The sequence below is a fragment of the Lissotriton vulgaris genome, chromosome 8 (assembly GCF_964263255.1).
Source record: "Lissotriton vulgaris chromosome 8, aLisVul1.2, whole genome shotgun sequence".
Lineage (NCBI taxonomy): Eukaryota > Metazoa > Chordata > Amphibia > Caudata > Salamandridae > Lissotriton > Lissotriton vulgaris.
Window position 1 is genome coordinate 1,247,813,921 of NC_141696.1, and position 12,454 is coordinate 1,247,826,374.

The 12,454-nt window shown below is 47.2% G+C and overlaps 1 protein-coding gene across 1 annotated transcript in view; it reads left to right on the plus strand.

Annotated features, from left to right (window-relative positions):
• The window catches only part of FLT1 (fms related receptor tyrosine kinase 1), a 451,054-nt gene that overhangs the window by 372,163 nt on the left and 66,437 nt on the right, over positions 1-12,454 (plus strand). Inside the window, exons 27-28 of the mRNA XM_086935163.1 lie at positions 2,405-2,544; positions 11,469-11,553. Coding sequence (XP_086791289.1) covers positions 2,405-2,544; positions 11,469-11,553 — 225 coding nt within the window. The remainder of the gene's footprint in view (positions 1-2,404; positions 2,545-11,468; positions 11,554-12,454) is intronic.

A 12,454-nucleotide genomic window follows, 5' to 3' on the forward strand; every position in this document is an offset into this window, starting at 1 on the left:
ATAATACAACACCAAACGGTATCAATATTTCCCAGGGAATCTTTAATGAGTTCAATTCTGGGCAATTAAGCACATTCAATGTATTCCTGCCTCTGTACCTCAATGGCATCTGTGAGCTGTATAGGGCAACTTTAGCCATAAATGTAGTTTATTTGTTCCATGCAGCTAACGTTAACTGCATTTTTGAACTAGTTTTCTTTCACCCATTCATTTGCATTGAGTTAGGAGAGGCAGCTACATTCAGTGCTGTCTCAAGACATTTTGCTGCTATAGATTTAATTATGTCTGTAACTACACCCTTTCTTTGGGAGTCTTTATATGGCGCCTCCTTAGAGGTTGTCCCAGAGGCGACTTCACTTGTGGATGGAATTGCACACATCTGCATGGTAGCATTTCTGTGTTCAAAATATTGTATTGACATTTGTAATAAGATACAGTACAGTAAACAAACAAAAAAGACAATAACAAAATATTGATAATAAAGTCATATGCATCATTGATGAGTCATCTTGGTGTAAGCGAATAAATAATAAAAAAAACAAAGATAATATGCTACTTAGCAATGTACAGTATTAGTGATGTAAAGTATAGTTGATATCAATACAACGTTAATGCCTATAAAAGCTAATACATTGAGAGAATTATTGATACAGTGGTTTCCGAAACATTTCATGTTTATGTCATGTGTGAATAGGTTGAAAGGAAGACATCCTATCCGTTTGTCCTGTAAATGTGATCTATGCCCAGCAGGTATGCACTTACAATAGTTAAGCACCTTTCGTATTAACATGGAAGATGTGATTAATGAAGGGATTAGGAAATTAAATAATGCTTGATTGGCGAAAGATAAGTAGGAGGAGAGGGCAAACAGTTCACAGATAATATAATATGACAGTTCATGAGATATATTACTAATCTTACAAAAATTATCCCTTTACTTTAGACAAAAATGCAGATATAGCAGGGCATTCATATAATAAGGTCTTCAAGGAACCATCTGTAACCTGGCAATGCCAACATACGGGAGTAACCAGTAGTTAAGGTTTAAGCAGTCTAATAGGGGTCCATAGACAGTTATATAAACTAAAAAGGTTTGACTGTTATAGGGAAACCGGTAGAGCACTGGAGACATAACGTTAAATAATGTGTTGCCAGTTTTGGGATGAATAGGCAGTAGACAAGTCAATATTTCAGAAATCTCTAATATTATCAAAGCTTGCCAATTTATTAGGAAATAATTTCTTGTATACTTTTGGCGTAATATTATTCTGGAGATGAACAATATTTAAAGATAAATCAGTGGATGACAGAAAGGCATTTCTTTGACCTATTTTGGCTAGGTAGAACATTTTAGATTCTATCCACATTTTCTAATATCATATATTATGAGTAAGTTTAAAAGCTGGATTTAACCATAAAGAGGTCCGTTTGGAATGTTTAATATCAGTATAAAATAATGGATTATAAAATAAGAGAGCTTGCTTTGTAGCTTCAAAAGCTAGAGATTGTTTAATTGAGGTTTTTGTTTTAGAGATTGTTAAAATAGAAATGAGTGAGGAAGTACTGGTTAAATCCTCTTTATGTTTTACTCACAATGAGGTAAATTCCAAGTAGTATTTTGAAACCAGATGGAACTTTTTCATACAATAAAGGCAGTATGATAGTCATAAACATTAGGCCACTTTAGACCCGAATTATGAATGTCATGTTGGAGTTTTGAATAGCCTATTCTTGCGATTTTGTTATTCCAAATTAAGCTGGAAATTATTTTCTGCAGCTTTTTACAAAAAAGATAATGGGAATTATAGAAGTGTCTTAGATATTAAATATAATGTCTGCAGAACAGCCACCACTATGGTAAACATTTCTACCTTCACATAAGGAGTTTCTCTTATCACTGTGCTAAGTCCGAACAGGCACTAAGTTTGTGTTCATTGTGGATTTGTTTAATATGATTCAGCAACTGAGAGAATCCATTAGTGAGCGAGTTTGTTACGAATGAATGCATACACTAGTGAGTCTTATATGAGTCAGCTTGTACCTAGTGTGCATTGAAGTGAAGCATTGTAAGCATGTGTGTGAGAGGGTGTATTTACTCAAAATAGTATTTGCTGTGAATGAGTGATTTGCGAGCAAGTGAGTTTGAGTGAGGGTATTAGCAAGTGAGTGTACTCACAAGTATATTTGTGAGAAACTGAGACTAATTGCAGAGCGCTCGGAGCACGCACTGTAGGGTCTGTCAAAGCCATAGAAATAGAACGTTGTGGTACCCTCAGAATATATGTTCACTTTAGTATGTTTACTTGGAAACCTCACATACAAGTTCTAATCTCTCTATCCTTGTTTAAAATGATCTTCTTTTGAGACTGAAATATAAAATGCCCTTTTCTTCACCACCTCTTAGGATGGCAAGGACTACCTTCCTGTAAACACTTCCATAACAAACAGTGCATGCACTGGCTGTAGTCCAACATCTCCCAACTCATGTGTCGGGGAAGGCAGGTCCACCACAAAGTTCAGCTGTGAGAGCTCAGAGAACCGTAGGTAAGGAAACACATTCTGAAAAGTGTTCAGATCCTGCTGGTTTACTTTTCTAAAAACTTCAAGTCAGGGTATCTATGTATTAAAACACTGTGTTGGTAATATTTTTGAATATCTAATACATCATCCATGCTGAAAGAAAAACTGGTGAGGTCTAAACCTATTTTAGAGTTGTATGCAAATGTGTTCTTCATGCATGACTACAAGTATGGGTTCAAAGCTTTGCACAAAACGTATTACACATCTGGAATTCCCTCTGTGAGTACTATCAAGAAAGAAATATTAGCTGCTGACTCCTTGAAAAATTTCTCCTCAAGACCTTTGTTAGCATTGGTCTTTTCAATCTGTAAGGTTCTGAATCTTAGGGGCATGAAGGCAGGGGTAGCCATTTCTCCTCCAGTCATGGTCCCACCCAGTTCTTAATTTTTTGATGTTTGATTAGGAATAGGTGTGTGTTACGGCTGCCATCCCCTATATTAAGTCTGGTTCCCCACTTTACTCCCTCCTTACACGTCAGTTTTCACTGTAGCAAGACTGGCTCTACCCTAGAATAGTACTGGGTTGCATTATAACACCTTATTGTGCATAACTTCAATTTGGGAATAGCTAAAACTATGGTTTAAGACCCAAATTAATAGGTATATTTCAAATCCAATCTAATAGTCAAATCGGATTTTAAATGACTATTTTGAAAATGGCACTTTTAAAAACTGGCATTTTCTTACCCAAAGCCTTTGGTAGCCTTATCAGAGTTAATCCCCCACTGTCACCTGGCAGGCTGCTGGGAGGTGTGAATGGGATCCTAGAAAAGGGAACAAAAGGGCCTGGCTGGGAACACGTGTAACTTTCTCCGGACAGGATAACCTGGGGGATGTACCAGCTGCATAAGCTTCAAAGCGGCATCCTGTCACAGGCAGGTGTAATTTGGCCTAGACAATCCCCTGTCACAGACAGGTGTAACTTCACCTAGGCCTGCCCCTTCCATTGTGCAGGTAGCCACAGTGACACCATTCCCAGTGGGAGGAGAACCTGTTCCAGAACTGGTTTACTGGGGGAGTTTCTCATTTACCAGTTCCCCAGAGCTCTGAGCAGGGGAAGAAAGATTATGCCATGTTCAATATTGGCAGAGTGGGGCACCATGGGACTGTTTAGGGCCAGTCCTCCAGGACGTGATGTCAAAGTGGGCAGGGTTCCCATTGGGAACTTTTTCTTTATTGGACAGGGAGTTTTCCCAACCCACAAGCAAGTGCCAAGCACCCCTAGATACTTTCTTCAGAACACTGTTGGACCGGAGGAAGACAGAGGAAGGACTGCACCTGCTGAACCCTTTGAACCTACTGTAACCTATGGAGAGAAACCCCAAGGGCTGGACCTGCTCCCACTGGTACTCAGGACAGAATAGTAGACTATAGTGGCTAGTTGGGTAGCCTCCTGTTAAGCAACAGGGACAAAAAAACCTGCAAGAAACCCTCCTGCCTAAAAAGCTCAGCAGACCAGTTTCAACTGGATGTGCCCTGGACCTTGCTGGTGATTTCCCCTTGAGTGAGTCCTGAGGCCCAAGTGGTGTCCCTAAAGTCCTGGGCCCTTGAGAAAGTATCAAGTGTGCTTCTCCTGCCTATCTCTAGAAGAGGGGAATCAAAGGCTACCACGGACCACTGCCAAGAGGAAGTCACTGACGTTGCACTAATGGTCGAACTCAACTTGTTGGAATGTGTCTCTAAAAGTATACAGACTTCCAAAAATGTTTCAAAGTCCGAAGGTAGAAATCTTCATCCGGTGAAGGTGTGAAAAGTATTTGGCAGGCGAGGTAGATTTCTTGGGTGCAAATTCAAAATTTCTCCCGCTCTGAGCTTTTCCATCCAAAGACAATGGCTTCATCGAGACTTTGTTGAACGGCTGTCTGACCCATCTCAACCACAGTCTGCTGCTTTGCCCCACTGAGGATTTTGGACTTCCATTCCAGAGACTAAGTCAGAAGGTAAAACTTTCGTGTAGACTCAACTTGGTCCCTTTATCCCACCCGAACCCCGTTGTGGTTGGCCGTAATGTTTAGCACGACCAGATACCCACGGTTGGAACGTTGTGTTTTTTGGTGCTAGAAATAACCCAAATTTTGTTGAAACACACCCCTGGTTCCCGACATTACATTTTTGTCGTATTGGGGTTGATTTGCACACCAAAACTTTCTCTATTGTTATAAATTGGAGTGGCATTTTTATTGTGTTGTGTCTTCTACTTTTTAACTGTTTTGGTACTGGAAAATGCTTTACACATTTCTTCTAAGTGAAGCCTGTCTGTTCCGTGCCACAGCTAGCCAGTCTTGAGGTCAAGTTTAAAGTAAGGAATAGTGCTATTATTATTTGAAGAGGATTGCCATGCACTTCAACTAATAATCTAGCTTCTCACAGTCTGCAACGAGCACATCTAAAGCAGTGCATCTGTCATGGGGTGCACTGATATTGATCAGACTTTTGGTTGGTGAACTGTTTTCAAACACTTCATAGTGCAGCTTCTAGTAGTGTGAGTTGAGACTCCCTAAAATCTAACCCTGCATCTTCGCTCATAACGAAAAAGCAAATGATTGTCTAATCACGCCAGGATATTTAAAAATGTATTATATATGGTCCATAAATCTCTTTATGGGAAAGCTCATTTGTTGTTGCATTGCCATCTGAGTTTTTATACTATATCTAGGGCCCTGTACCCTACCATTCAAAGCCTTCTGAAGGTTTCTATTTATAGGTTGCTGGCTAGTTATCATGGGTTGTTCCGGAGTCACCAGTTGCTTTCAGAATGAAGCTGGAAACCACAGCACTTTAACTTTAATTAAAGCACTGGTAAAGCCAAGAGATCTCCCCTTTGAGACCTATTAGCTTTTTCAATGATTTTTAGCCATGCTATTCAGCACCAGAGGTGGTGTGCAGCATGACTATAAAGAAAAAAAGAAAAACCCCTATGACACTGCTGCTAGGTTGCTTCGTAGGTGCATGGCAACAGACATAGGCGTGCTTACAAAATGCGGGGAACGTTTTTTTGTCTTTTTCTTTACCAAGCTGAGATTGATTGGGAAATAAAAGGTAGCAACTAAAGTGCTTGTTTAAACATTTGCACAAAAGCACTTAAAAAAACAAAACGGAGGAGCAGGATGGGATGGGTGTTATGTTCCTGGAGGTCCGCCCCCGGCGCCCCGAGGGCTGGACGCGTTGGTCATGTGACGCCCTATGATAAAAAGAGGTCTAGCACGTGCGCGGGCGTTCAGAGAGAGAGACGCACAGACCGAGCAAGCAAACTTATTCCCAGTGTCCGACTGAGTTTATTATAGGGCCACGTGTTAGGCCTAGTTAGGATTAGATGCCCCGGAGTGTAGGTCCCAGAGTGATCTCCCTAGGGCAGACCTGTCCCCACATCACGACACAACAATTGGCGACGAGGGTGGTTGTCGATCCCTCGCTCAGGGTGTGTGTGTGCCCCTCCTTGGGTGAGGCGGCTGCGGGTGCTCCCAATTGCCCGCGGTGCTCGTGCCTTGCTGCCACGCACACCCCCGCATTGCTCGCCTGGAGGAACAATGGCTATCCCTGGCTCTCGGCAGGTGAGCGGCGCTGGCTTGCACCTTCCTGCTGCGCACAGGAGCTCGATTGGTCGCGCGAGATCCTCCCTCCGCGGACCCTCCATGCCCGGTGCCGCACCGTGCTTGGCTGCACGTGCGTGACTCGCACCTCGGCACGCCTGGCGAGGCGCTCCGGTCGGCGCCCGGTCCTGCCCAGCTGCTTCAGGGGACGTGGTACTGACTCGCTCCAGGCATTCACCCTGCCACCCGACGCTGGGGCGCGAGGGCCGTCATCTGCCTGGCCCGTGGAACTCGAATCGCCGGAGCGCGTCTGCCGCTCCCTCCGTGCTAGTCGGAGTGCTCCTCCGGATCCTCCCCGAGCTGCCCACGGACCTACTCCAGAGCGTCCAGGGCGATGGCTACCATTCCGCCCATTGAACCGTTTGTGGTGGAGGGTGCGCCCTCCACTCTCGCACCGAAGTGGAAGGAGTGGGTGGACAGGCTCCTAATATTCTTCGAGGCCACCAAGGTCCACAAGGAACAGAAGCGTGCCATGGTCCTCCATCTTGGGGGCAAGGACATCCACTCCATCGCCCGGACCATTACGGAGGCGACTCCCAAGACCCATCACACCCTAATCAATGCACTCAATGCGCATTTCGAACCCATGGCTAATCAGGATTATGAACGATTCATCTTTCGGCAAGCACGGCAACTGCCGGAAGAGTCACTGGATGCATATCACTCCAGGCTAAAGAAACTAGCACTAACATGTGGATTCCAGGACGTCACAGAAGAGATCAGGGGCCAGATCATCCAAGGATGTGCCTCTGCTAAGTTACGCGAGAGAATACTGGAGGAGTCGGGGAAGCCTCTGCCAGACATCCTCACGCTGGGTCGCACTAAGGAGCTGTCCAAGGCCAGGGCGGCCCACATGGAAGCGGCGCTACAAGCCAACATGAAAATGGAACCAGTCAATAAAATACAGGTCCGCCCACCGCCCAAATGGGCCAAACTAACAACAACCCCTCAGGGCGGAGCCTCAGCGCAGTCATGTGGCTACTGTGGTGGCCCAAAACATCCGGCGCCAGAATGTCCGGCAAGGGGCAAGAGATGCTCAGGCTGCGGAAAAATGAATCACTTTGAAAAAGTGTGCAGGTCCAAGAAGTTCGGCAAACCTCGCCAGACAGTACACACGGTTGCTGAGCACGAAGGTGCGGAAGGAGAACCCAGCAACAGTGATATGGACGATGAGGAGGAGGAGCGATCCGTACACAAGGTGCACATGATTGGCACCGCCACTAGACGCACCAGGACGCTGCCACAGTGTTCCATACAGGTGGCCGATCAGGACATCATGGCAACAGTCGACACGGGCGCCTCGATCAACCTCATGAGCGCATCCCTCTACAGAGACATGGCTACCCCTCCCAACCTCCGCCCCACTCCGATCACCGTTTTTGCCTACGGGCAGGACGTTCCCCTCCGCATCCGTGGAAAATTTAAAGCTGCGGTCCGACACGGGGACAAAGTCACGCGAGCCAACATCTTTGTGTCGGAAGAGGGTCAAGGTATGCTCCTGAGTTGCCGGACGGCAGAGGACCTGGGGGTGGTTACATTCGCATTTGGTGTGCATGAGGAATCGGTACAGCAACTCATTATGGACTTTTCTGACTTATTTGAAGGAATTGGATGCTTCAAGGGCCGGGAGATACATCTGCATGTGGACCCCACTGTCCAACCGGTGGCCCTGCGGCACCGTCGCGTTGCGTTCCATTTGAGACCACTGGTTGAGGAAGAGCTACAGAAACTGGAAGCAGCGGGGATAATTGAGAAAGTGTCCGGCCCCACCCCCTGGGTATCGCCCATCGTGGTCACGAGGAAGCCAAAACAGCCTGGAGCGGTCCGGATTTGGGTGGACATGCGCTTACCCAATGCTGCCATCAAGAGGGAGCGACACATCACCCCCACGATAGATGACCTGATTGGGGAGATGGCTGGAGCCCGGTGGTTCTCCAAATTGGATCTCCGGGCGGGGTACCATCAGCTTGTACTGGACAAGGATTCCCGGAACATCACAACGTTCTCCACCCACATTGGCCTGCGCAGGTACACCAGGCTGAGTTTTGGAATATCCAGCGCTGCCGAAGTCTTCCAAAATGTAATCCAGGAACTGATTGCTGGCATACCAGGAGTGATCAATGTCAGCGATGACATGGTACACGCACGAACAATCCCAGAACACAACCAACGGTTGGCGCAGGTTTTCCGCAGGCTCCGAAGTGCGGGGCTCACACTGCACCGAGACAAGTGCGAATTCCTACGGAACAAACTGGGGTTTTTCGGATATGTGTTCTCAGACGAAGGCGTCAACCCTGATCCTGACAAGGTGAAAGATATCAAGGATGCACCCCCGCCCACAACGGTCACGGAGATCCGAAGTTTTCTCGGGATGGTAAATTACTGTGGCCGTTTCATCAGGGACTTGGCCAACCTGACTCTCCCCCTGCGTGAACTAACCAAAGACTCCACCCCATGGAGCTGGGGACCTGAACAGGAAAAGGCATCTCAAGACATTAAGAGCGCACTCTCCAGCAGCACCACGTTGGCGTTCTTTGACCCGCGAAACTCCACTCTCATTGCAGTAGATGCCGGCCCGGCGGGACTGGGGGCCGTCCTGATGCAGAGGGCTCGAGACGAGATAGACTGGTCCCCGGTTGCCTTTGCCAGCCGGTCCCTCACGGACACAGAACAAAGATATTCCCAAATTGAGAAGGAGGCCATCGCCATACACTGGGGATGTCGTCACTTCCATTTGTATGTCTACGGCAAGCCTTTCACGGTGGTAACTGACCACAAACCGCTGCTGGCTCTGTTCTCAGGCACCTCATCCAAGCCACCCCCAAGAATAGAAAAGTGGATCTTACAACTGCAAGAATATAATTGCACTATTGAATACCAGCCAGGGGCGAAGAATCCGGCGGATTACCTATCACGACACCCGAGGCCTGCGACTCCTGAAGAGATGGATGAGGCAGAAGAGATGGAAGCATACGTACGGTGGGTCGTGGCGAGATCATGTCCGCGCCCCATATCATTGGAAGAGGTTGTGAGCGCCACGGCTCAGGATGCTTGCATACAGGGGGCCAAGGACCTTCTCCGAACCGCCAACTGGCAGAAAGCCAAGGAGGGCTGGAAAGTACTCACCCCTGAAGCTCAGAAGATCATGGACAGCTTGTACCACGTGAGGGCTGAATTAAATGAAGATGCGGCGGGATGTCTCCTGCGGGGGCATCGCCTAGTGATCCCAACGGCTCTTACAGGACGAGTGATCCAACTGGCCCACATAGGACACCAGGGGATGGTCAAGACGAAGGCTCGACTACGGACGAAGGTATGGTTCCCACTCATGGATGATATGGTGGAGAGTGTGGTGCGATCATGCGCGGCCTGTCAAGTCACGGGTGACAACCCCCGTGAGGCCCCCATCATCGTGGAACCCCGGCCACAAGGACCCTGGGAGAGAGTTAGCATGGACTTTGGCAGTCTCCCGGATGGAAGACACACGCTGGTAATGATAGACGACCACTCAAAATACCCTGAAATCGAAATTGTCACAAGCACCAGTGCAGACTATGTCATCCCCAAAATGGAGAAAATCATTGCCACTCATGGAGCCATGAGAGAACTCAGAACAGACAATGGACCGCCATTCCAGGGTCAAGACTTTGCTGAATATCTATCGTCTCTGGGAACACGTCACAGGCGCATAACACCTCGGTGGCCTCAAGCTAATGGGGAGGCCGAGAGGTTCATGAGGACTTTGAACAAAGTTATTCGTATTGCCCACGACAAAGGACAGTCAGTGGAAATGGCCATTTTTACATTTCTCCGAAGTTATCGCCAAACCCCGCACTCCACAACGGGGGCGGCCCCTGCACATCTCCTTCTAGGAAGGGTGATAACTGACTCCATCCCTCATCACCCCCAGTGGACACCTGCAACAATAAATGAACACGCAGTGGAGAAGAAAAGAAATTCTGCATGTGAAAAGATCAGTCAGAGACGCCGGGCTGTGGCCCCGCACTTCAAGAGAGGTGATGTGGTGCTCATCAGAAATCGTGTAACTGGGGGCAAGTTCAAACTTAACTACGAGAAGCGACCATGGCGAGTTATCGGAGTAAAAGGCACCCGCCTCACGGCCATTCGAGGACGAGACAGGGTGACTCGCAATGTGTCCCACTTCAAACTGTATCATCCTTCAACCCTCGAGTCAGGGCGCCAGCAAGGCGGTGAACAAACCGAAACTGCAACCAACGTGCCGGCCGCTGAATCAACACCTCGCCACGTGGTCAGGCAAAGCAGCGAGCATCAGGTTTCCAGCGAAGAAGTGGGAGGTGACGCGGAGGTCCTGGATGAGGCCCCAGATCCGGAGGGGGCAGACAGAGAGGCGCCAAGTCCCGAGTTGGAGGTTGGAACGGAACTGGTGAATCAACGGGGGTCACAACGTCAGCTACGTGACAATCCCACCCCCTCCGGCTGGCTGAGAGACTACTTTACGTAAGACTGTTCTCATTTACATATATGCATGTGCAGTTTGAACTGAGTAGCTGGTGGCGTGGCCTGGCATTTGAAGGACGCTGAAGGCATCGGTCCCAATGTTTCATGAGCAAGAAAAAAAGTTACGTTGAAATGTGTTCATTGTTTGTGTTTTTGGTTTTTCTTTGTTTTAGGAGGAATGTTATGTTCCTGGAGGTCCGCCCCCGGCGCCCCGAGGGCTGGACGCGTTGGTCATGTGACGCCCTATAATAAAAAGAGGTCTAGCACGTGCGCGGGCGTTCAGAGAGAGAGACGCACAGACCGAGCAAGCAAACTTATTCCCAGTGTCCGACTGAGTTTATTATAGGGCCACGTGTTAGGCCTAGTTAGGATTAGATGCCCCGGAGTGTAGGTCCCAGAGTGATCTCCCTAGGGCAGACCTGTCCCCACATCACGACACAACAGATGGGGATTGGTTGGGACACAAAGCAACACGAGGAGAGGGCAGGCTTGGGGAGAAGGACACGGGCGAGAGAAAAATGGGCGCAGAAAACGGGTTACGTGCCATGGCAAGGAGGGTGAGAGGACAGGGGCAAATCACAACAGCAATGGAGGGCGGGGGAAAGTATAACACAGGAGAGAAAACCACGAGGAGCACTGAGGGTGGGCGGGGAAGCCCAAAAGGAACACTTCTAGAAAAGACTCCACTCCGAACAGACTGTAATGCTGAAATCATTCCTTGGTTTTGCCCGACAATGCTTTTTGGCCTGCATCGTCCAACATACTGCTATACCCTTGTTTCATTTTAAAGTATATTTTCACATTGCATATATTTTGACAGGTACATAAACACCTACACATTACAACAGCTCCAGAGTGTGAAAACCTTTGAAGAACTAACGCCGAAGAATGTATCAATTTCTGAAGTAAGTTTTGTGTTTCAAATGAATGCGCGTGTGCAAATGCACTTTAGTATATGATTTTAAATAATTTTTGCAGAACTGCCCATGACACAAATAAATATTTGTTTTTTAGTTTATAAAGTAATGTTGAAACATTCTAGCCCTGCACGCGGTCGTGGACTCCTACCAGTATCTAAAAGCAAAGCATCCTTGCAAGAGGAGGAGCTGGTATTCATGTGTATGTTTAAACCTAAAGGTGTTATATCTGCATTTCGAAAATATATGTAAGGGAATATAGGTTCTAGTAAAACAGCATAGCCATTGTATTTGAATTAGATTCACAACAATTTATGTTGGTAAGTAGTTTAATATCATCATACTGATGTATATCTATGAGATTCAATCACAAGTTCAGCCCTGGGCACTCTAATACATAAGCACGCCCCAGAAATATGGACACTGATTGCAAAGCCTTATTATGTGGAGAAGGGAATGCAATGCTTCCCTGGTGCGGCATGGGCGACCCCATATTATTCGGACAAAGGGTACTGGTGATCCCTCTGGAGCACATCCTATTGGTGCCATCAATCCTCTTGTCCACTTAATGTAGTGAAATATTGAGGCAAATGATGTAGGGCTGATTACAAGTTGCAGTCTCAATACAGACACATAGGCCAAAGCGGCAGGACACTCTTACTGAGGCGGTGCAGCATCTGAACATGTCCTGCATTCATTGGCCACAGGTCCCACTTGAGACCGATAGAGCCAGACATCCACAAACAACAGGGCCTTCCTGGACACGGTGCAAGATAAACCAAATGTCAGGAGGTCCATCAGTAGAGAGCTTCTTCTGTATGAAAATTGCTAAAATAGTAGTATTTCACTTGTAGTGTGGTTACTGCCAGAGATTGCAAGATGCTCACAG